The 24,741-nt window shown below is 40.0% G+C and overlaps 1 protein-coding gene across 6 annotated transcripts in view; it reads left to right on the top strand.

Moving 5' to 3' along the window:
• The window catches only part of LOC110558588 (EGF-like and EMI domain-containing protein 1), a 684,695-nt gene that overhangs the window by 550,924 nt on the left and 109,030 nt on the right, over nucleotides 1-24,741 (top strand). For 3 of the 6 annotated variants that reach the window (XR_009590052.1, XM_060378186.1, XM_060378190.1), the window contains exons 8-12: nucleotides 1,783-1,905; nucleotides 9,806-9,943; nucleotides 16,359-16,481; nucleotides 22,275-22,475; nucleotides 24,146-24,307. Coding sequence is in view for 5 of the 6 variants with exons in the window: in XM_060378186.1 (XP_060234169.1) it covers nucleotides 1,783-1,905; nucleotides 9,806-9,943; nucleotides 16,359-16,481; nucleotides 22,275-22,475; nucleotides 24,146-24,307 (747 nt within the window). In the remaining variant the exon portion in view is untranslated. The remainder of the gene's footprint in view (nucleotides 1-1,782; nucleotides 1,906-9,805; nucleotides 9,944-16,358; nucleotides 16,482-22,274; nucleotides 22,476-24,145; nucleotides 24,308-24,741) is intronic. The other 3 variants (XM_060378188.1, XM_060378187.1, XM_060378189.1) reach the window with 3 other exon arrangements.

The following is a 24,741-nucleotide window of genomic DNA, read 5'->3' as shown; positions in this document are numbered from 1 at the left end:
GTATACCTAGTTACCCTGTGCACACATACACACACACACACACACACACACACACACTCACACAAAATAAATAGGTTGAAATAAAAAGCATTTATGGATTTTAAACATATTATTTTGGCAAAGATACTTTGGTTTTATTTCTTTATTTGATTATTGTTTTATTATTATATATAATATATATAATAATATATATACATATATATCTATGGGTATTTTGCCTACGTGTATGTTTGTGTGCCATGTGCATGCAGTACCTAAAGAGGCCTGAAAAGAGCATCATATCCCCTGGCATTGCAATGACAGAGGATGTAAGCTGTCATATGGGTACTGGGAATTGAACCTGGGTCCTCTAGAAACACCAATAGTGCTCTCAATTGCTGAGCCATCTCCCCGGTCCCTGGTTTTGATTTCTTTTTTGTTTGTTTGTTTATGTGTTTGTTTGTCTTCAATACATCCCTCTCCCTCCACTTCTCCCAGTGGCCACCCCACCTCCCTCTCTCCGAGATCCACTCTCAGTTTCCCTTCAAAGTGGAGCAGGCCTTCAGGTAACACCAACTGAACATGGCATGACGAGATAGAGTGTAGCACATGCCACTCTCAGCAAGTACATTCTAGAAACCTCTCCCGAACACCACTGCATGTATGAGGCCTCTACTAATACATGTGAATGGGGATGGCATGCAGGTGTGTACAAACATGTACTTAGTCAGAGCAGAGGTGACAGGACCCCTTCTGCTAAAACGAAGAGGAGTTTACCTAGACACGAAACTGAAGTCACATTGAATTAAAGTGACTGTTACTTTCAGCGAGAGAAAGCACACAAGCATCATAGGTCATGTCTTGTGACAGTTGGAACAGGTGAAGATGTATGCGGAAGAAGCGTGCATTGCTTGAAAGGCCCCATATCTGACTTGCTGCATCTTCTCCTTTAAAACAAGGAGTTGCAACAGGTTATATTTGGGAATATATAGGTATATGCTAATACATATATCCACGCAACTACAATTGATAAAGAAAGGCCATGAATTTGAAGAAGAGGGAGGGGGGGTATATGAGAGGCTTTGAAGTGAGGAAAAGGAGGGGAGAAAAAAATGTTGTAATTAACAAATAATCTCAGAAGCAAACAAAAATACCAGCGAGTTGAGATCTCTGTTCAAGAATATGAAATATTCATATCATCAAACTACAATACCTTTATTTGTGCTGTGAGGAATAAATAGATTTGAACTATTACTTATGGTTGCAGTCGACCTTTTTTTCAATTCATAACAGTTGGTTCCAATATATATGAAGTAATACTAGTGGGCATCAGACCAACACAGGATAAATAGTCATAGCAGCTGGTCTACTCACAAATCCCACCTCCTCATGAAGAGTACGGAGTCTGCGATATTCACAAGGACTATTTTTAACAGGAGCTCAATGACTGGCTCTTTGGCCTCCCCACCCCCCAAGGGAGGAGCAGTCCTGTTAGGCCACAGAGGAGGGCTTTGCAGCCAGTCCTGAAGATACCTGATAAAATGAATGGGGAGGAGGTCCCCCCCATCAGTGGACTTGGAAAGGGGCACGGTGGAGGTGAGGGAGGGAGGGAGGGGCTGGGAGGGAATGAGGGATCAGGACATGGCTGGGATACAGAGTTAATAAAATGTAACTGATAAGTAAAAATAAAATAAAAAAAAAAGAAAATTGAAGGTTAAGTAGGGGGTAACAGTTTATTCATTCTTATATCTTACAAATAGAATTGCGGATGCTAAGACAGCTGGTGTGTGTCTCTCCTTGCAGATGTAGATGAGTGTGCCGAAGAGCCTGCTCCCTGTGCTCATCGCTGTGTGAACTCAAAGGGGTCCTTTACCTGTACCTGCCACGCTGGCTTTGAGCCAGGAGCTAACGGAAAGCATTGTTACAGTAAGTAGCATCCATGGTACTCTTGGAAGTCAGTGATGTTTCCACAGGTATTGTGCAAGACCAATAAGCGGAATGACACTAAGAATCTTGGCTAAGCAGAAGTTTCTGAGAGTGTGGCCTGGTGGGACAGAATGAGGATGGGGACAGAGAAGTGTAACCTGCTTTGCTCTATTGTTGAAGAAATTGACAAATAAAGAGTTTACATAAAAAATAAAAAAAAAAGAGTTTGCGTAATGGTTCACAGGACATTCAATGAGGATTAAATCTCAGGTCTTCTGATTTGAAACTCTTGGTTTCATGGCCCAGGTGCCTTGTGAACTTCTGCTTCTTATATCACCCCTGCTAAATGCTAAAGATTCCGCTGTAATGCCCAAAGAAGAGAAGCCCGTGTGGGTGAGGAAAACCTGAGAGGAAAGAACAGCTGTGGGCTGTAATTGCATTTCCAACACATCGGAAGCTCCACTGTGTGTCTTCAGTACTAGCTTCTTTTGTCTTTGACATTCATCACACATCTTCAGACGGTTCCTCCTATTTCACATGCTCACGATTGAACTCATTCTTCTTACTTTCCTTGCCAAGCATTTCCTTGCCAAGTCATGTCTCCCAGCTGAACTGTCTCAGCTCAGTTGCATGGCTTAATGTGTCCATTGTTAGAGATGTGTTTAAAATACTAGGCTGGGGTTGGCTACCCAGAGGCTATTTAAGCTGTGGGCTGGCTTTCCCCAGGGTCAGATGATTGTTCAAGGTTCCTGAATAAACTGCATTGAAAAAAAAAAAAAATACTAGGCTACGGAGTTACCTGTTGCAGCTGATATGGTAGATGCATTCCTTTTCAACCCCAAAAGCTGCAAGCACACTGTCTACTTCCCTAAGCTCAGAGTTGGCTGGTTCCAACCCACCAGTATCTTGATCCTCCCCACATTTTCCTCCATGATGCTTTACCAAATATCAGTATGATTAACTTTTTCTTACAAATTTATTTATCACCTCTTCTTTCTTTTTTTTTCTATCTTGACTTTTATAGCATCAAAAACTTGATGCAAACTACCTTGCAAGCTAACAAATTTCCCCAAATCTGCCATAGAATTACAAGAGAAAATATCAACCCCTATTGGAACAAGGAAGTTGGTCCTGTAGCTTCAGAGCCATTTCTTCTGCTGTGTTTGGGGGTTATTATCTCTTAAGGGATATCAATCAAAAGGTTGGCTTTCATAATAATCCCCTTTTTATCTGAATCATCATTATTTCTTCGAAATTATTATTACCAACATTTCCTATCCTAAAGTCACTCTCAAGTGAGCTCATATCTCTAGAATTTTCATAACAAAAAACTAAAATGTTAGCTAAAATAGTTTCTCTCTCTTTCTCACCTTGTGTTTTTCTCATTAGCTCGTGTCATCAAGCATCCATCTCTGTTGCTCAATGGACTCTTTCATCTCTGTTCTTCCATTGTTTTAGAAAAAAACTAAACCCTCTCAAGCATTATCAGGTTTTCAGTGTCTTTTCAGCACTTGGTTACTGTGTTGGATAATTTTGGTCAACTCGACATGAGTCAGGGTATCTGGGGAGAGGAAATGTCAACTGAGAAAATGACTTTATCAGATGAGCCCATAGGCATGGCTGTGGGCTATTTTCTTCATTAATGACTGGTGTGGAAGGGCCAAGCCATGGGAACTTGCAAGCAGGCTGAGCAAGGCATGGAGGATAAGCCAATGAGCTGTGTTCTTTCATGGCCTCTGCTTCAGTTCCTGCCTTCAGATTCTTTCCCTGCTTGAGTTGCTGTCTTAGCTTCACTCAATGATAGGTTATGATGAGGGGGATATGTAGGCCAAAATAACCCTTTCTTTCCCAAATTGTTTTTTTTCTTTCTTTTTTTTGGCCATGCTTTTTATAACAGCAAGAGGAACCAAACTAAAACAATTATTTTCATGGTTTCTGAAATGCCCTCTTTGATTCTGTCCTCTTGTGTTGTCCTAGTTTCTCCTTTTCATCTCTGCTCTATCCCAATAACAAATTTGTGTTTTTAATTTCTCTACTTCTAATGACATTTCTTAACTGTGTACTCAGTGTCCCTACTTACATCAATGACAGCTACTGCAAAGATGATCTTTTTACTCCTTCACACTCAATTGCTAAGGTCAAAACCCTCATAATAAATTCACTAAGTCTTGGGGCTGGAACTTAGATGTCATCTCAATTCTGCATAAACAAGCCCTTTGCCTTCAACTGCTGTTTCCATGCACTGTATGTACTTTCATTGGTGTTAGACAAAGAACACATCGAGAATGATAGACATATGTGCATGCTACCATTCTCTCTGGCCTTTCCTCATGAAGAAACACCATTAAAAGTCAGGAAATTCATCTCCTCTGCATAAAATTCTGTTTCCTGGTTTGCCGGTGTATCTTTCAAGTTCATCTATGCCTTCCCACGGTGTATATAGTGCAGTTTCTTCACAGTGATGTTTGCCTTTTAAAAAGAAAAGTAAATAAGATGGGAGGGAAACTGACTATTAATTAAGAAAGGACTTCTGAAGTTGGGTCCTTTTGAATGCCTGCTAGAATCTTCTTTCAGGAAGAGAAAATGTGGATGGAGTTTTTTTTTCTTATTAATATTTGGTTTTTGAATATAGTCAGAGTTCTAGGGAATGAGCATATTTGAAAATGTGCAAATGAATCTTGCAATCTGACTAGCACATTCATTGCCACCATGAAAGAAGGGATCATTATTAATAGTGGTTTATGAGTTAGAGACTTTCTTTAGAATTTACTCAGGAAAGCAATTTGCCCTAGAGTGGAATGTATTAGGTGGAAGTGCGCTTTTACATTTACTTTCCTGATGGGAATATTTAACTAAGTTCTCTCTACGGTCATCCCCAGACTTCAGTATTTACTACTGACATACAAACCTTTAAGTGAAAAATTGTGTTCTGAGGTTTCTTCAAACCCATAGGCAGAGGAAATCTTTTCAGAGCATGGTGATATTTAACTGTGAATATAGCACCTGTATGTAATGAGTGTGTTTTAGGGCACTTGTTTCACCTTTGTCCTAGAAAAGGCTTTATAATTATTTCATTTCTTTAGAGAAATACTGTATATCCACTCAGTCCTCACAGTGTGCTGTGAATCCACACTCACTGCCTTGTAACTTGAATTTGGAAAGTTACACACATTTCATAATTAGAAGAGACTTTCATCAAAAGAATTCTCAACATCACACTATGAGATACATACATTTGTGTATTATATCTATCAAGCAAATGACATATTTGTCACCTTTGAGAAGAAACAGATTATTTTCTGAGTATAACTTTAAAAACTATGTTATGTGTGTGGGTATATGTTGTGTGTGTGTGTGCCAGCCACAGCACTTTTGTGGAGATCAGAGTACAACTTTGAGGAGTCTATTTTTCCTTCTGACACACAGATGTTGGGAATCAGCTGAGTTTGTCAGGGTGGGCGGAATCTCCTGTACCCTGAGTTATATCCATGGCCCCTGCTTTGTTTTTATGTAGTACGAAGGTAGCTCATTGCTAATCATCCATATCAAGAACTCAAAACATCAGCTTACTTTCAGTGCCCAGTTGTATAACTCGGGTTGGAATTATATATTTATTTATTTCAGTTTGTCTTGGTGCTTTGGAGACATTTTAGCCCTGGCTAGCCTCAAACTTGGTATATATCCTAGGCTGGCCTGGAGTTCATGGACAGTCCTTTTGCTCTGCCTCCCAAGTGCTGCAGTTTTAGGTGTGCACCACCACACAGCTCAGACCTGTTTCATCCTATATGTTTTTTTAAATTTTTTTTGTCAATCTTTTTTTCTTTTTATTAATTACAGTTTATTCACTTTGTATCCCAGCTGTAGCCCCCTCTTTCATCCTTTCCAATCCCACCCCCCCTCCCCCAGTCCAATGATAGGGTAGGTCCTCCTCCCCTTCCAGCTAACCCTAGTCTATCAGGTCTCATCAGTACTGGCTTCTTTGTCTTCCTCTGTGGCCTGGTAAGGCTGCTCCCCCTTCATGGAGAGGTGATTAAAGAGCCAGCCCATGAGTTCATGTCAGAGTCAGGGAAATCCTCTTGGACACTGAGCTGCCATGGACTACTTCTATGCAGGGGTTCTAAGTTATCTCCGTGCATGGTCCTTATTTGGAGTATCAGTCTCATAAAAGACCCCTATGCCCAGACTTTTTGGTTCTTAGTATATTATCAGGTATATATGACTTAAACAACTACCAACAGGCACAGAGCTGTATTCCTGTAGCACCTTAGGTACCTAGCAGGAATGCAGAGAGTGTATAGCGATCTTCAGATACTCTTCCCTGTGTTTTCCCTTAAACATTGATAAGTATTGGAGAATGTATTATAGTTTCCAATGGCCCTAAAACAATCTTCTCTAGGGATACAAATTCTTAATGCCCCTAGGAGACTAGGTGAATATGTGTACAGCTGTCTGGCTTTACAGGAGAAAATGCCAGTGCTGAATTGGAGCTCACAGTCTGGACTAAAGAGCTCAGTTTCTTCTTGCCTCTGACACCTGCTGCCAGAATGAACTAGAGCTTTGCCCATGTCTAGAGCCACCAATTCATTTAACTTTTTCAGATTCATTTACTTTATTGTAAGAGTGTTTTCCTAAATGTATGTATGTGCACCGCATGTGTGCTCAGTGCCCAAGGAGGTTAGAGGAAAGCGATGGGTCCCCTGGAACTGGAGATGGTCATGACTTTAACAGAAGAGTTAAAACTGAAAGTCATCAAAGAAACATTCAGTGTTGTTCCTCAGTGTTAATGCAGGCTCCTTTTGCTAATTTAAATATTTAAACTCTGAAATTCTCCAAATCATAGCATAGTTACAACCGTGACATAGTACCAGAGTTGGAGATACCACACTTGTTCCTGCATGGCAGATTTGAATAGAAACAATGAATGCAGACTAAAAATATTGTGTAATATTAACTTCAGGCTGCCTGCCTAATGAAGGTATAAAACACAAATGAGTCTTATGTTGAGAATTGGCTCTCATACCCAAGATCTATTTACATATTTATAGATATATCCCTCTTTCTCTCTCTCTCTCTCTCTCTCTCTCTCTCTCTCTCTCTCTCTGTCTGTCTGTCTCTCTATGAGAGAGAGTCACATACTTGCACACACATGCACCTGCACAAATATCCTCAATCTGAAAAAAACCTCTCTGGCTCAGGTAGGGAGACTGAAGATTTTTATACTGCAAAGAAGATCAAGAAGAAGGAAAAAACAGAACAGAAAGAAACAAGTAAGAGGTGAGGCTTAGGTGAGGCTGAGCTAGGTGTGCTTGAGGATCAGCTAAGAAGCCCATCTGGACATTATGTTGATTAACAATGCAGGTAGGATCAACCACCAAGGCGAAGATAAAGAGAGGTCACTTCATACAGACCTCCGACCACTCAAACATGCTAGAATTTTATTCCAGATGTGTTGAGAAGGTATTGGATAGTTTCGTACAAAGACTTGTGTGGCGATCATTTCATTTTAAAATCACTTCAGGGCTGAAGAATGGCTCTGGGAGTGGTGTTTGCCATGGAAACACAGACACCTGAGTTTAAAGCTCCAGAAACTTTTTAAGTAAGAAGCTGGATGTGGTCATGCATGTCTCTAATTCTAGTACTGGACAGAAAGGAGGCTCCCTGAGCCTCATTGGCCACTTTGTCTTACCACTTGATGAGCTGCAGATTCAACAAGAGAGCCTGTTTCAGAAAACAATGTAGAGAGCAATAGGCAGTGCTATCCAAGGTCAATCTTTGACTTATACACATGCTTACAAACACACCTGTACACAGACAGACAGACAGACAGGTGACGGCATGCATGCACACACCACACACATGCACAGGAACACACACACTATGGAAGTTCTATAGGGGATATAGAGCGGAATGTGTGTGCAAAAGCAAAATCAGAGTCCTCAGATAAACTTCGGGGCATGAAGTCAGGGTGTGCACTGCAGACGGCAAAGACAAGTGTGGGGTACATGGTGCCGATTTTGTTCAGGGTGTGTAAGAAGATCAAGGATAATCCAAGGTCTTAAGCTGTACTGATCTGGAGTTACTAGTCAACTGTATCAAAGTGTGGAATCTATAGGGAAAATACAGTCAGAGAGAAAAGGGAGTAAATTCAAAAGTCACCAGTTCTGTGTTTGGGTATGAAGTTTGGTGACCCATGCGGAGATACAAGTTGGAATTTTCTACCCATTTTCTAAATAGGAAAAAAAAATAATCTAGATGGTTGTGTAAGTCAAGGCTAGGATAATGGTATTTAAGCTGTGAGATAGAATGACTTTATATGCGAAGAGATGGCAACTGGAGGTAAAAAAAAAAAAAGAGAGAGAGAGACAGAGAGAACTCAGACTGGGGACTAAAGTCAGGTAAAAGCAATATCAAATTTCCAGGAGTGATGAGGAAAACCTAGAAGAAACAGAAACCAGGCCTCAAATGCAACTGAGACTATGGCAATGCAACAGTCACTGGGGAAAAACGTGAGACCAAGAGGCTGTCTTTTCTCTTATGTTTTTAAAAGTGAACAGACGATAAAATTAACTTTTGTTTAATACTATCCATGGACCCTTGTTTCTTCTGAACCTCACATTTTTAATCTGTTAAGGAAACATCTTAACACTACTTTTAAGTCTCTTCATGCGGCTTAGGAATAATTTCATTGAGGAAATGTGCTCCTGAGGGGCTGCCACAAATCTCAGGTGTATTTGTCCTGTTCTTTTTCATCTTCTTCTTTCACAGGACTCAGACATTAAGACCATGAGACAACAAGCCATTTTGGGTACCCTCTATGAGTACAGAGTACCCACACAAAGAGAGACAGAAAACAATGATAACGTAAACAGTAGTCAGAACACTGAAATTCCATTTTAATTAATTAATTAGTTAATTAATTTCTGTATTTATTTATTACAGTTTATTCACTTTGTATCCCAACTGTAGCCTCCTCCCTTGTCTCCTGCTAGTTCTACCCACCTCCCTCTTCTCCCCCTATGCCCTTTCCCTAGTCCCCTCATAGGAAAGGACCTCCTTCCCTTCCATCTGACCCTACCCTATCAGGTCTCATCAAGTCTGGCTGCATCATCTTCCTCTGTATCCTGAAAAGGCTGCCCCCCCTCAGGGGGAGGTGATCAAAGAGCTGGCCACTGAGTTCATGTCAGAAACAGCCATGCTTTAAACATGGATTCAAGCATTCTGTTACCTCCTGTGTCTTCATTTAGAAAATCAGAGGCTGCAGTGTCTGCGTGCTCAGGTCAGTCAACATTTACCTGCTGAACCTGATGCTCACCAATATACCCAAATTGCTAGGATATGCCAGGGATGGTGACATGTTTTTCAAAGTAATAGTATGCTAAGATGATAAGCGCATTTTATGTGCATTAAAGCTGGTTAGCACTCTCACATGATGAAACTTACATATGGTCAACCGGTACATTTGTTAAATGTCTTTAGCCTCAAATTATTTTAACAGTATTTTCATGAACACACATACACTGAAAAGAACAGCTATCAGGTTTACATACACACGTGCGCACACACACACACACACACACACACACACACAAACTTTGCATTCCCTTAAAAAAGTGTCTTTTACTGTATTTAGTAACCACTAATGGACACATTATTGCCTTCCTTATCATCTTATTACCTTCCTTATCATTAATCTCATCACTTAGTACTTCAATACAGTATAGGCATATATAATACTTGTGCCCTGATACGCCTTAGAATTTTACTTTCATGTGTGTGAAGAATCATTGTATTTCTAACAGTGTGCCAAGCTCTCTCAAAAAAGAAAACATGTCCATTGTTAACATATATTCCATTTTCCCTATTGTTATGGTAATAATCCTCTTTTGCTTGTTTTGGAAAGGAATTGAATTAGAAATTGTCAATGTCTGTGAAAAGGACAATGGCGGTTGTTCTCATCACTGTGAGCCTGCGTTTGGTGGCCCGCATTGTTCCTGTGACCATGGACATCAGCTTGATACGGATGAGAAAACATGCATAGGTAATGGCTGGCAAACGCCATCTTCCCTCAGAGTTCCTCTGGACTCCTTTAGCACTTCGATGCTACCACTCATTGCTGCAGTGTGAGTCACAGCCCTCAACCTGAGAGGTGTATTTGACTGTGTCTCTGACTACTTGAACATGGCACGGATAGCATCATACTTGGATATGAAATTAAGGAGGTGGAAACACATTTAATGAGATACATATGGGCCATTAACTCCATGTGAACAAAAACCATTGTTTCATTTCAGGAAAATATTCTAAGGTCTATCTAGACTACTAATTTGCATGCCAATAGTAGATAAAACTGTGGGTCTCAAGTCTTCTTTCCTAAAGCAGAAATGTAACCACATCCATTATTTTTTCAGTTTGGTAATGACTTGGATGAACAGTCAATTGCGTTTTGGCAGCTTTTGCCAAAGGAAAAGCTTGAAATGTAATCATCCTCTAGACATCCCAGGTCAAACCCTTGTTATTTCTTTTTCAATTATGTGTATTTGTGTGTTTATGCATGGGTATGTGTACCTGTCAGGGGATGTGGCCACCAAATTTAGAAGAGAGGGTCAGACTCCCTGGAACTAGTTTCCAGTGACTGGGAGCTGCCTGATTCCGGTTCTGCGAAAGAATGTGGCTCTGTTGCAAGAGCAATATGTGTTCTTAACCACTTATCTATCTTTCCAGCCCTTAAATCCATTTTTAATAGCTGGCTTTGGTGATATATCACTAAAATTGGCACTGATAGTTTCATTCATTTATTATTTATAATTATTATCACTTATATCATTTGCAACAATGAGAATAATCCAAACTTAGCCTTCCCACATAAAAAAAATAAGAATATAAATGCCGAATGGGGATCATCCAGTGTTTCTTTGGTAAGATGTTAAGATGTGAGGGAGTCAGTATGAGGTTGAGCTGTTGTGCTCTGCTTCTGAAATACGCCAAGACCCCAAATAGTGATGTGTCTTCATCCTACAACAGAAATACTGTAATTACTTATTCTCTTTAATGATGACATATGTTTTTTGTCCTTAAAGTGATAATACAAGTAGTAAAAATAAATTCTCCTTTTTCACTGCACACTATCCAACATGACAGTTTAAGGCAGTGAGAGAAAGGTGACTGAATCACCAGGTTCCATTATTTCATTTTGTGCTTAGGCACTATGAAAAAATGAATCTCATGGAATTTATAGTATTTTGTTCTCACAAAATTATTTAAACCTGTACAATGTCATTGCATATGTTTCTTAGTCCAATAGTCCTTGTACACTGATATGAGTCTGTAGTGCCCAACATATCAGAACCAGTTACTTTCCTTGGGTCTCTTGCAATGAAAACTGTGCCATATAATCTGTCTCATTAATACTTAAATTTAAAAAATGTTTTCCTCTCTTCCTCCCTCTCTTTTTCCTTCCTTTTTTCCTCCTTCTATCATTCCCTCCTTCCCTTTCTTTCTTTCTTCTTCCCTTTTCTCTCATTTTGTTTTTTATATGAGTATTAAATAGAAAAAACTGAAAAGGATTGTTTGTTTGTTTGTTTGTTTGTTTGAGAGAGGGTTTCTCTGTATAGCCCAGGCTATCCTAGAACTCACTGAATAGACCAGGCTGGCCTTGAACTTAGACATTCGTCTGCCTCTACCTCCCAAATGCTGGAATTAAAAACATGTGCAACCACCATCGGTCATTTTATATATTTTTTAATCTCAATATCTTAAGTCTTTGAAAAGTATAATTCAGGAAACTTTCCTTATTCACAGCTAGAAAAAAGCTACAGCATCTGCTAGGGTCAGAATGCAGAAAATTGCATATTTATGAGCTTTCATAAGTCAACAAGGCAATGTTGCACTGCTTATGGTTCATTTTGTTTCATTTTTTTCAACAATGAAAGTGCTTATTTCTGAAGACCAGATATTCACTAGGGCCTAAGCAAAAGACTTACTTTGACCATGAGAAGGTCATCCTTCTTGTTGCCTGTTGCTTTGTAAAACCCACCATGAGTTCTATGATAATATAAGGCATTTTGTGAAGATGAGAATGTACAAAAGATGAAGACAGTTCAGCTAGCACACCAGTGGTCAGCCTTGCCAAAGAGTGGAAGCCTCATCTTGCAGCCTAGAGATATATGTAAAATGTCATTGGGGTGACAGTTTTGTAAGACATGATTGTCTAATCACTGAGAAATTCCAGATTAACCGAATGGCTAGTTGCTAGGGAGTATGTTTTAGATTAGGAGTTTTCTTCAGTGACTGGGTACAGAAAATGGTTTTTCTTTTTTCTTTTTCTTTTTTATATTAATTACAGTTTATTCACTTTGTATCCCAGCTGTAGCCCCTTTCCTCATCCCCTCTCAATCCCACCCTTCCGCCCTCATCTCCTCCCATGCCCCTCTCCAAGTCCACTGATAGGGGAGGTCCTCCTTCCCTTCCATAGAAGATGGTTTTTCAATCTTTTGCTTTTCAGAGCTGAGTGGTTAAGGCATTCAGCTCAGTGCCGTGACTATTCTAGTTTTGGCTAGGGTTAGATTTTCCTGCTCAGATGAGAGGTGTAATACATCTCTGTAGATATGTTGTGTTCAGCACAGTAGTAAAAAGCCCTAAAGTATGATCAAAAGAGGAAAACAGACAAGCAACAATTTCACCAAAGATATGAAAGAAATAAAGAAATTATGAGTCAGGTGGTATAAAGGTTGAAGTGACAGTATTTTCTAGAAAGGAGTCGCAATAAGGTCTCAGGCAGTAAAGTCCTTGCTCTGTAAGTGTGAAAACCAGCATTCTGGTCCCCAGGGCCCAAGGAAAGAACTAGGCCTGTGATCCCAGAACTCAGAGGTGGAGAGGAGAGGATACTTGTGGCTTGCTGGCCAGCTGATCTAGCAAATAAAAGACACCTTTTAAAAGAAAGCATGGATGAAGACCTATGACACGTGTGCACTCGCCCTACATGACATACATGTGCGCCCACAACCACACACAACACAGATGCAAGCCCACACCATATACACAGGACTTAGAACAAAGGAAGTAATAAGTTTCTGTTGAGCTTTTAACTGAAGACAGTATGCAGGAGAAAGGTAATATGTTGTAAATAAAAAAATAAGTGTTGGGCTATGTAATATTTATTATTAGCCCTAAGATTATCATGGTGGTATTGTTTAACTTGCTATCACAAATAATAAGACACAGACAACTGTTAGATTTTTATAATTGCCTTATTTCTCTTGGGCCGGGCAGGTATTTCATCTGCATTGGATCAATAGCCTCACTGTCCATCTCCCACCCACCCATTCAATGCCATCCACCTTAATCCTCCTTATCTGGTCAACCATAGTACTTGCTTGTATTCTTCATCTGGCCCTTTGCACTCCATTATTGGAGTCCTTCCTCTCGGCCCATGTGGTTCTTTTTTCTCCACACTGACCCATCACGGCATCCTCCTTCCTCCTCTCCTCCTGTCTGTCTGTCTCCCATAATTCTCCTCTCCTCTCTAAACCTGGGAAACTTAGCCAAGCCTACCCCAGTCTGCCCTGCCCAGGTATACGCCATTTAATTTGCCGATCAGGTAGGTTTACAAAACAAGGATAGGTGTATCAAGATCTTGAGGGCTAGTAACATGCATCAGACCAACTTCCAACAGTAAGATGTCTTCCTGGAGTAATGGGAATGTCAAAATAATCCAAAATTAATACACAAAAACAATCAGAACAAGGGACATATTTTCATATTATGAGATGTAGCTCTGTCCCTTGCTAGTTGAAACCTGTATGTTGGTAATAAAAAATTTGGGGCTGTACTGTTTTTAATTTATTTATTTATTCTCTTTACACCCTGATTTCAACGTCCTCTCCTCTCCTTCCAGTTCTCTCCCCATCACACACCTTCCTCTTCCCATTCTCCCCTCTGCTTCTCCTCTGTGAAGGGGGAGGTCCCCATGTGTACCAACCTGCCAAGGCAGATTAAGTCTCTGAAGAACTAGGCATACCATCTCCCACTGACGCCAGGCAGGGCAACCCAGTCAGAAAAACAGGATCCAAAGGGAGGCAACAGAGTCAGAGAGGGCGTCTGCTCCAGTTGTGGGGGGACCAACATTAAGACCAACTGCACAACTGCTTCGTATGTACAGGGGCCCAGGACCAGTCCATGCATGCTTTTTAGTTGGTGGTTCAATATCTGTGAGCCACTATGGGCCCAGGTTAGTCGCCTTTGTAGGTCTTGTAGAGTCCTTGACCCCTTGGGCTCCCCAAGTAGCCCAATCATTCCTATAGCTCTTCCATAGGACCCCCCAATCTTTGTGTAATGTTTGGCTGTGTGTCTCCGCATCTGTTTCCATCAGCTACTGGGTGAAGTCTCTCAGAGGAACTATGCTAGGCTCCTATCTGCAAGTACAGCAGAGTAACATTAATAGTGTCAGGGATTGGTTCTCAAGTAGAGCCAGTCTTTGGTTGGCCATTCCCTCAATCTTTGCTCCATCTTTGTCCCTGAACATCTTTTAGGCAGGACAAATTTCGGGTAGAAGATTTTGTGGGGGATTTGGTGTCCTTATCCCTCAATTGGAAGTTCTGCTGGCTATAGGAAGTGGCCACTTCAAAGTTTGCATCCCCTGATGCTGAGAGTCTCAGCTTGGGTGATCCCCATTGACTTCCTGGGGCCCTGTTATCCCAGGTCTCTGGCAAATCCCATAGATGGCCCCCAGGTCTGATTTCCCTTCTTTTACCAGGCCCTTTCTCCCCTACTCTCCCTACTCCTAATCCCTCCCCCTGCCTCTGCTTCTCTCCCCATCCCCACTTTTACCCAGTTCCCTCTCTCCATCCACTTTCAATGCCTATTTTATTTCCCTCTTAGTGAAACTCAAGCATCTTCCATTAGGCCCTCCTTGACTTTTTTGGGTCTGCAGATTATATCATAGTTATCCTATACTTCATGGTTAATATCTACTTATAAGTGAGTACATAGCATGCATGTCTTTTGGGGATTGAGTTACCTCACTCAGGGATGATTTTTTTCTAGCTCAATTAATTTTTTTTTCTGAAAATTTCAAGATTTAAATCAAAAAGGAAAGAAAATACCTGAAAATTTAAAGCAAATCACGAAGACTAATGTTTTAAATGAAATAAACTGGTTTGTCTTTTTTTATCTTCTGTGTTCATTTTGTTTAATCTGAAGTTCAGAAAAAGGCTTAATATGACAAAAACTAATATCTGAAATGTTCTGAGTAGAGCTCCTTGTGACATTTTGCAAGAGAAAGAATGCATTGTGCCCAGATGACCTTCATTTAGATAGTTTATGGTGACCCCCTCACCTTGGCTGACTGATTGCATTTCCTTTCCTTCCTGTCTCTTGTCTTCATTTCCTTGAGTCTATGGACTCTCCCAAGGTTAATTGAGACATTGGCCTCTTTGTATGTGTGCTTGCACACGTAGTCTAGGGGCAATAGGATTCTGTGAGCTCAGCAGTGACAGCCACTCAACCTAACAGCTCAACACACAGAGGCTTGAATTAAGCCAGGAGCAGAAAGCTAACACCTTCCCTGTGTAATCCCTAGCTGCCCAGAGCAGAGGAAAACATAGTGAGTGCTATTGTGGCTCTTTCACTGTTATGCTTAGAATCAACCCTTCAAAACTTGGGCCAAGTAGGTTGCTGTCTGGCTGGCTGGTTTGCTTTTTTATTTTCTTCAGGCCAGCTGTGTCTGAAGAACAAGCGTTCATGATTGTAGAATTCTAGAATGATAGCACTCCATAAATAACTGCTCACCTGACAGAACATGACAGGGTAATGATTTCACAGCTGTAACAGAACCCCACAGATCTCACTCATCCCACTCAAGGCATCATTGACATGTTTAAGAGAATACTCTAGCATACTCCAGAATTTGATGCAGAATGTATAAAGGAAGTGTGTCTCCTTTCTTCTCATAAACCTACTGTTCCCACCACTCTCCCTAGTTGAGTGTGAGAGGAATGTTTACTTGGGAACACTTTTTGATCTCAGTACTTGAAGAAGCACATTATGAAGTCCGGGGATGTTCTCTTTCTGCAGCTGTCAAATGTTACTAAATAGAATTCTTCGGCTCTTCATTCTCAATTCTGTCTTTTTGTTCTTCAACTTCTGTTTATTCAGCCAGATTGCTTTTTAAACTGGAGAAATAACAGAGATCTCTTTTCCTATGCTTATGAATGCATTTGAAGATTACTTACATTCTTTCAAAATAAATAACAGACATGCAAAGAGCTTGCAAGAAATGTAAACCAAAAGTAGGTGACATTATTTTTGTGTGATCATTTCTTCAGCGCCTGTACTGTGACCTGAGTGTAGGAAGCAGTTAATCGAACAATTTTAATTTAGAAGTGGGGCTTCTCAGAGCCTCTGCAGTTTTGTTGAATTCTGTTTCCTGCAGTAACACAAATGTCCTTTGCCCTTAGACTTTGATGAATGTGCGAGTGGAGAAGCCTGCTGTGCCCAGCTCTGCATCAACTATTTAGGAGGCTACGAATGCAGCTGTCAGGAAGGCTTTCAGATCAGTTCCGATGGTTGTGGATGTGATGGTAAATTCCTGAGATCTCATGAAATGATGTACAAACAGTGGGGCAGGAGCTCAGAAATGGTGTGTTTCATACTAAAATAAAATGTGGATTTCTGTGTGTTTTCACTATGTGATCTGGACTTTGGTGGTTCTAATTTTGAAGAACCTGAGATCTTCATCAGTGAAATGAAGACAACAATAGGATTAGGAAGCAAATTAAGGAAAGTTAATAATAAAGTACTAGCATAATGCTTGACCTAGATAACCACTCCACTAAAGGCAGGTGTGGTTAGTGTGATGTTCATTGGTCCATAATGCTTTTCACATGTCTGTACACAGAGGAGAGATTTGGGAGTGGGTAGCACATTGCTAATGGAATCATCTCCAGCATACCAGACCATAACTACAGAGCCGGTTGCTGAAAGTCATTTTTAAGAGAAAACAAAATGAGAATTATCTTGTCATAAATGAAAACAGACATCAGAATTCTTTACATAGCTCATGTCAACAAAAGGCCTCCTTAAAGCTGTGTCATCTCACAAATTTCTAAACTGTTTAAATTTGTACACTTCTAGGTGCTTTCTAGACTAGGTTACATTGGTTTTTGTTTTGTTTTGTTCTTAAAGATTTATTTATTATGTATACAGTGTTCTGCCTGCATGTATGCCTTCAGGCCAGAAGAGGGCACCAGATCTCGTTATAGATGGTTGTGAGCCTCCATGTGGTTAACGGGAATTGAACTCAGGACCTCTAGAAGAGCAGCCAGTGCTCTTAACCTCTGAGCCATCTCTCCAGCCCCTGGTTACATTGTTTGTAATTCAGGGGAGTCTTAAAATAGTTAGTATAACTATTTAGTAGTATCCCAGCACCTACATAAAAAGCCGAAGTAAAGACTTATCCCTGAGATTTGGTAACAAACTCACCAAGCTTGATGGAAAAGCCCTTGTCTCAAGCAATAAGGTGGCCAGTGATTGAGGAAGACACTGATGCTGACTCTCTCAGTCTCAGTCTTTCACACAACATATACCATACACACACACACACACACACACAGAGAGAGAGAGAGAGAGAGAGAGAGAGAGAGGAGAGAGAAAGGGAGGTTCCTTTAAAGTCCTTATATCATCCTGTGATTTCCTTCAGAAAGTCACATTAGAGTGCGCTGCTCAGTCTCCCAAGTGTTTGTGTGCTATCTATACATAGTAATTTCTATTGCTATTGGTTTCTAGTTTTATTTCAGTTATTTTGTGTTGAGAATTTCTTTGTGGCATAGAATGTGATCTATTTTGGAGAAGTTTTTTGGGCTACTCAGAATGTTTATTCCACACCTGCTGAATAGATTATTCTGTAGATATTTGTTAAGTCCATTAGATCCATGTTATAGTTTAATTTTGAAGTTTCTTTGGTCATCTTTAGTTTGGATAACCTACCTAAAGGTATGATAAGGATACTAAAGTTAACTCATATCACTGTATCAGGACTTATATAATTTTAAAATTCCCTTAGTGCTTGTTTTATGACACTGAAACCTGTAATGCTTGGGGTATACATATTTATAATTCTTATAGTTTCTTGTGAGTTTTTCTTTGTATTGATATTTAGTCACCTTCTTTATCTCTTTGGACCAAAATTGTTTTGAAGCCTATTTCATCAGAATTACTGTCAGAATTACTATACTAACTTGCATTTTGATTTTCATTTACTTCATAACTTGAATTCTATCCTTTGGTTTCCATTGGTTCCCAGCCTGTGAGTATCTATGCCAGTGAGATGTTGTGTGACAAAATTTTTCCTAGGGATACACAGCATACATGTCTACTCAATCCAGCTAGGGAGCCCATGAAAGACCAAAGTTGGTGAACCATGGGTTTTATTGTGGTTGCGTACAATTATATGGGTGGAAGGTTATTTACAATAACAGAGATTACTCAAACATAGCTGCATCACTAAAGCCCACTCCAACATAAGCTCATAAAAGCTTAGCAGCCTGGAGCACACTGCACAGTTTGCAGGCATCTCAACAGGTTGGCGAGGGTCCTTTCCCAGTGACTCTGGTCTAAACCTCTTCTAAGCAGCTAGTCTCATTTCAGAGGCTTCTTTGTAGCTCAGCTTCACTCCTCAGAAAGTGAAGCTTACTCTGGCATGCAGGGGCCTAGTAAATCTTGTCAGTTTCAGGGACTTACTAATATTTTTTAGTTGTTCACCTTTCTGCTTAAGAAACTTCCCCTGAAGAATGGAATGTTTCAGTCCTAGAGGAAACTGTTGTTTTCAGAGGAAACAGATGGTTTGAACTTAATACAATCAATCATCCTGCAGTGTTTTCTGTTTTAGTTGAAGCCGTTTATATCTAAGCTTATTATGAGGGATGCCACCAATTAGTGTTTTAGTTGTTGCTGTTGTTGTTAGTTGGATTATTGTTTGTTCTTTTTTTTTTTCTCTCTTTTATTACCATAGAGGTTTTATAGTTAGTTTGTTGAACATGATGGGTTCTTTCTTAGCTATATTTGGTCATCTACTCCGCTCAGGAAATTTACTAATTATTTTTGCTTTCTTAATTGAGAGTATCTTTCTTCAACAACCATATAAACATCTGGAATCTGGAGACTGAGTAATGTGTATTTTGAGTGTGTGTGTATGTGTGTGTACAAGTATGTGGGTGCAGTCAGTCATTTGGATACATGTGGAGGACAAAGGTTGATCGTAGTGTCTCTCAAGTGCTTATCCAACATATTTTTGAGACAGGGTTTATCTCTGGACCTGGAGCTCATCATTTCTCCTGGTCGGGTTGGCAGCTGAGATGGAGTGGCAACTCCAGGATGCAGCTCTCTGCAGAAGGGGGAGAAAAAGCTCTCCAACATATACTATGAAAATTGGATATTCATCTATAAAATAAAGAAAGTAAATCCATATCTCTTTCTCTGTACAAAAATCAATTCAAAATGGACCACAGATGTTAATGAGACACTGAAACTGCTAACCAAAACTATAGGTAAAACATTTTGAGATAGAGCCATAAGAAAGAACTTTTTTCAGTGGACTCAGTAACAAGGGGGAAATCCCAATAATTTACAAATTACATTACAAGGAATTAAAAATGCATCTTCACAGCAAAGAAAACAATCACTAGAATGAAGAGACAGTCTAAAGAGCAGAAAAATGTCTTTGCCATCCCACATTACAGAATGGATTAATAGATAGAGTGTATAATAGCTGCAAAACATAAAATCAAACAAAAAAAAACAATATATTCATTGATAAATACCTTAATGATAAATACCTTAGTTGTTAGCTCTCAAAAGAACAAATACAAATAGCCTAAACAATTGTAAAAGTGTTCAATATGCTTAGCTAATAGAGAAACACACATTAAAACTTCTTTGGACTTCCATCTCATCTAAGTCATGTGGGTGTCATTAAAAATAGTGGTGAGGACACGAGGAAAGAGGATAGCCCGGGCCCTGCTCGTGAGGAGGTAAACCTGCATAGCCTTCTAGAAGTCATGGAGGAGGATTCTCAAAACTCTGGATTTAGAACTACAATAAAACAGAGACCCACCCACTCCCTATAAACTGGAAGGATGATGACGTAACATGTCACATGATACTTCGGATCCTTATTCGTGGCTGCACTATTCACAAGAAGCAAAGTGCAGCATCGGCCTACTTGTCTGTCAGCAGAAGAATGGATAAAAAAATGCGGTACATGTATGCAACAGAATTATATCCATCTCTAAAGAAAGATGAAACTAGGCCATTTTTAGAAAAAAAAAATGTATAGAACTATGGATCATTTATATTAAATGAAATAAACCAGATCCAGAAAAAAGGAGACAGTTGCCACATTTATTTTTCATGTGAATAATCAAAATTTAAATCTATTTGTGCCTTGAAAGCAGAAAAGAGCTAGCAAGGGGGGAGGGAGAGACAGTAAGTGGGAGAAGCTAGAGAGTGAGATGGAATACAAGTGACATAAATGTAGAAGGGTAGACTCTAGGGCAGTAGGTATTAAGAGTGGGGCCAAAGGGGGTAGGAAAGGGCAATAGGGGAAGGTAAGAGTGAGAGTAAGATAGAATGGCATACATGTATAAACATACCATGGTAATATCAATTGATTTCTATGCTAACTTAAAAATTATTGGAAGCAAAAAAATACCTTAAACATATAATTTATTTTTCATTTTGCAGTTAATATTATTATTAAGAACATTTTCTTGAAATCTGTACAAAGTTCATAATGTTACTATCTCCTCCAGTAGCAAATCAAATATAGGACATTAATGTCACAGAAAAGGTGGATTTTCATTGCTTGAAGAAACAAATGCTGCCTTCTGATGGTAGCCAGGTTTTTAACTACTAGGAGCCAGCCCTTCAGTATATACCAAAGAAAAACACAGTGTGCTGTCTATATATACTAAACCCAGTAAAGTATATTACCATTTCCCATTTCCATCCAAGTAACAGAGCCAACAAAAGCTGCATTTTATGCACCATCTGTTCCTAAGCAGAATGAGCCAAGACATGATTGCATGGCTCAAGTGCACACGCATGCACACATCCACAGTGCTAAGGTGTGCACAGTTGCGGTTTCACCTCAGAAACACGTTTATCTAACATGCTGAGGGACTCCATTCGAGTCCTAGATTAAGTCATAAATTGGATAGGTACGTGAGAACAGACTAGTTAGTATTCTTCTATCTCAAAGGTTCTCTGTAGACCCTGCATGGAATTATGCAAAAAAATACAAAATAAAATAAGTGTTCAGTCACATACTTGAGTTGAGAAATTAGTATAGTTCTGCAGTATAAGGCACAGTTTGGAACCATTGAATTTAAGTTTTATGTTCTTCATTCAAGTGACACAAAGGAGGCGCCAGAAGTCCCAGGTTTATGTGGCCAGTCTTTAGTAAACTTGCAAAAGAATGAAAGAAAGTCACTGGATAGGTGTACTGGATGATTGGGGGCTGCGCTTGCTTTGTGTGTGGCATGGTGATGCCCCAGTTAATGGAGGTCACATAGTGCCACGAAAGCCAGAGGCTGTTTAACTCTACTCTCCCTTGATGTGGATGAGTGCTTGGATGTCAGTGTGGACTGTGGGGGCTGTGCGTCAACTCCATGGGGACATATGACTGCTCCTGTGGGAAGGGTACAGAATCAGAGTCAGAAGAACATGTCTCTGCCAGTACCCAAGGAACTGGGCTGAGTCTTTCATAAGTTCCTTCCACCTACTGTTCTTCAGTGTGCTGGAGAAGGAAGATTCACACTCCTCCCTGCCTCCCTCTTTCAGGTCTCTCCTTCACTCTCTGTTTCTCCACCCCTCTCTCTCTTACTGTTCGCTCGCTCTCTCCCTCCCTTCCTTCTACCCTTCTCTCCTTCTCTTTCCCTTTCTCCCTTCCTTCCTCCTTTCTTCTCTTTCAGTCTCCTTCATTCCTTCTTTCCTTCCCTCCTTCATTCCTTCTTTTCCCCTCTCTCTCCTTCCTTCCTTTTTCTTCCTTCTCTTTCCTTCATAACCTTCTTCTTTTTCCCTCTCTTTCATTCCTTTTCTACTTTCTAACTGCCTCTACACTCTTTTTTTATTCCCCCCTTCTTTTTAGTCTTATTTTATTTCCCTTGTATTCTCTCTACTGTAATTCAATCCCATGCCAGCAGCATCTGACTGCTGGTACAATGGGCCTTTGAAGAACCTGCTCAAAGCTTTTTTTCCATCAGTCATCCCTGCATGGCTGTCTAGTTCAGACTCTCACTGTCTGTCAATGCTTGGTTGCTTTTTCTTCTTTCTATACACATTGTTGAAACCCAGTTTTTTCCCCTCTCTCGCCTTAGCTTTAGATTATGAGCAGTTCGAGGAGGAAGAAGAGGAACCAGATATTGTGAGGTTTCCAGGCCTTCTGGTTCAGAGCCCACCTCAGCCATTCCCTTATCTTGCTCCTTCTCTGGCTGCTTCATATGAAGATGAAGACAATGATGATGAAGAGCAGGAAGCAGAAGGAGAGTTCCAAGGCCTGACAGCCTTGCACAGAGTTGGTGAGTAAAGGATTTCCTTTTGTTCTCTCATCACTGATCATTAGATAACTCAGGTTTGCTATCCAAATAATTTCATTATCAATAGTCGGTGTCATCAAATGTTAGAATGAGAGATTTAGTGGGGGGAAAAAAGATCAAAGCCTTTACTTTTGCGGAGTTTCTTATTAAATTTGTCTTGACTTCCCTTTCTTATATAACAAAGATATACTGTGAAGGTATTGTGTAAATGGGACTATCGGGAAAAGGGATGTGATGTTAGTTCAGTGAGTAAAGGACCTGCTATAAAGCCTGACCTATTGAATTCAAATCTAGGAACTGCACAGTGGAACAAGGTAAGTCACTCCCAACAGCTGTCCCCTGACTTTACCACATGTGCCATGGCATGCGAACCCATGTACCTCATCTACACATGCACCAAATGTACAAATGCACCTAAATCAATAAACAAATAAATAGACAAATAAAATGGAAACTGCCAGGAGTTTGTGTTATATTTGTGATATAGTTAATTTATAGGAATGTCAATAAAATGCATTTGGATGAAGGTAGAAACATTTACATGGTCCATTATTAAATTTGTGTTGCCTTGGCTACTTAAAATTAGAACAAGTATAGCTGAGAGCAGCAAATACAGACTGAAATCACTTGATGAAGGTTTGGAAGGATAGGAACTCGGTTACCTCCCTGCTGTTTTCCCTTTAATCACGGGCCAGTTTATGAGATGTGCCTTGCAGTCCTACAGACAGCTGGTTAGAAATCAAGGTGGGGCAGAGCTCTGGAGCATGACTGTGATGAACAAGCTCAAGGCGGACATCAGCACCACTCAGCATACCGAGGCCCGGGAAACCAGTGTGCATAGAGTACCAGTGAACACAAAGCATGAGCTCAGTTGGAAACAACTAAGCAAAATGTGTTCTCTGTGTTCACTCAGATTAGGATAATCTCCATCGAGAAGACAATGAAAAGGTGGTTATATTGCACTTCCACGAGGATTAGAATACTATACAGACATGGAAGAAATTTGTGCAGAGTGTGGAGGAATACTAAAAATGTACAGACAAAAGGAACTTGATTGCCAAAGTGCTTACTCTACAATTCTACTTATGAAACGTTCAGGGGAAAAAATGTGTGGCACCAGAAATTATGATAGAATTTTATTTATGAGACAAGTAGCATTGACATTTTAGGTCACAGGTAATGTGCTATATCTTGATATGAGTTTGTGGGCTGCTGAAGGGTGTATTTGAGGTGTGTGCATCATTATACATGATTATTAAATTTCAAATAAAAAATCACTTTAAAACATATGCATAGAAAAGCATATCTAGAGAGGAAAACATTAACAAGCATGGACTATCTGTCCCTCCGGTGTTCTAGAATCGGTCATAAGCCGGACTTATTTTTCTTTTACAGACCTTTAAAGACAGAACAATAATCTAGTATCATAACTGGTCGAAGTAAAATCTGTTCTATGTTAAGAGGTATCTTTTTGCTAATATCCTTTTCTGGATTTGTGTGTGTGTGTGTGTGTGTGTGTGTGTGTGTGTGTGTGTGTGTGTGTGTACGTGTGTGAAAGATACCTGACCTGATTTTCTTTGGGATTAAGAATTTTGTTTTATTTTTGATTACACGTGTACCTAGGAGCTAACTAAGCTGTTTTCTCATGACAGTCTGTTTAGATGGCACCTTTGGTCTGGACTGCAGCTTGAGCTGTGAGGATTGCCTGAATGGAGGTAGATGTGAAGAAGGACAGAGTGGCTGCTCCTGTCCAGCAGGCTGGACTGGCATCCTTTGCAATGAAAGCAGCACCCTAGGAACTCAAGCTCCTGTGGGTGAGTTCTTCTCAACAGAAGCACCCTGAAATGTGCTGATTAACCATCCAGTGGAAGATAATAATGTGTTTATTGCATATAAAGAAGCCTGGTGAGTGCTGGAGTTTGTAAACTGAATATACAACACTAAGGGGAGATTTTGTATTCTCAGGGGAAGGCAACGTTCCAATCCTGATAACACATAAAATATAGAAATTAATGAAGGATCCTAATAAAGTCAGTCTTATAAAAAAATCAAAGAAAAAAAAACATGCACCCAAATAAATCATCAGTGCCCGGCCAGCTATTTCCAATGGAAATTTCAGGGAACGTTTGTGTTGCAAAGTACAGTGAATTTGAATAAAATTTTAAATTTTGAAATCATTTAACTGAGCTTGCTTCTGTTGTTTACCCCTCTTCCCCCTTTAAAAATTACATTAACATAGCCAATGGTG

Source organism: Meriones unguiculatus, chromosome 2, assembly GCF_030254825.1.
Source record: "Meriones unguiculatus strain TT.TT164.6M chromosome 2, Bangor_MerUng_6.1, whole genome shotgun sequence".
Classification (NCBI taxonomy): domain Eukaryota; kingdom Metazoa; phylum Chordata; class Mammalia; order Rodentia; family Muridae; genus Meriones; species Meriones unguiculatus.
The sequence above is the reverse complement of the archived record's forward strand: the minus strand, read 5'-3'. Positions and strand labels throughout refer to the sequence as shown.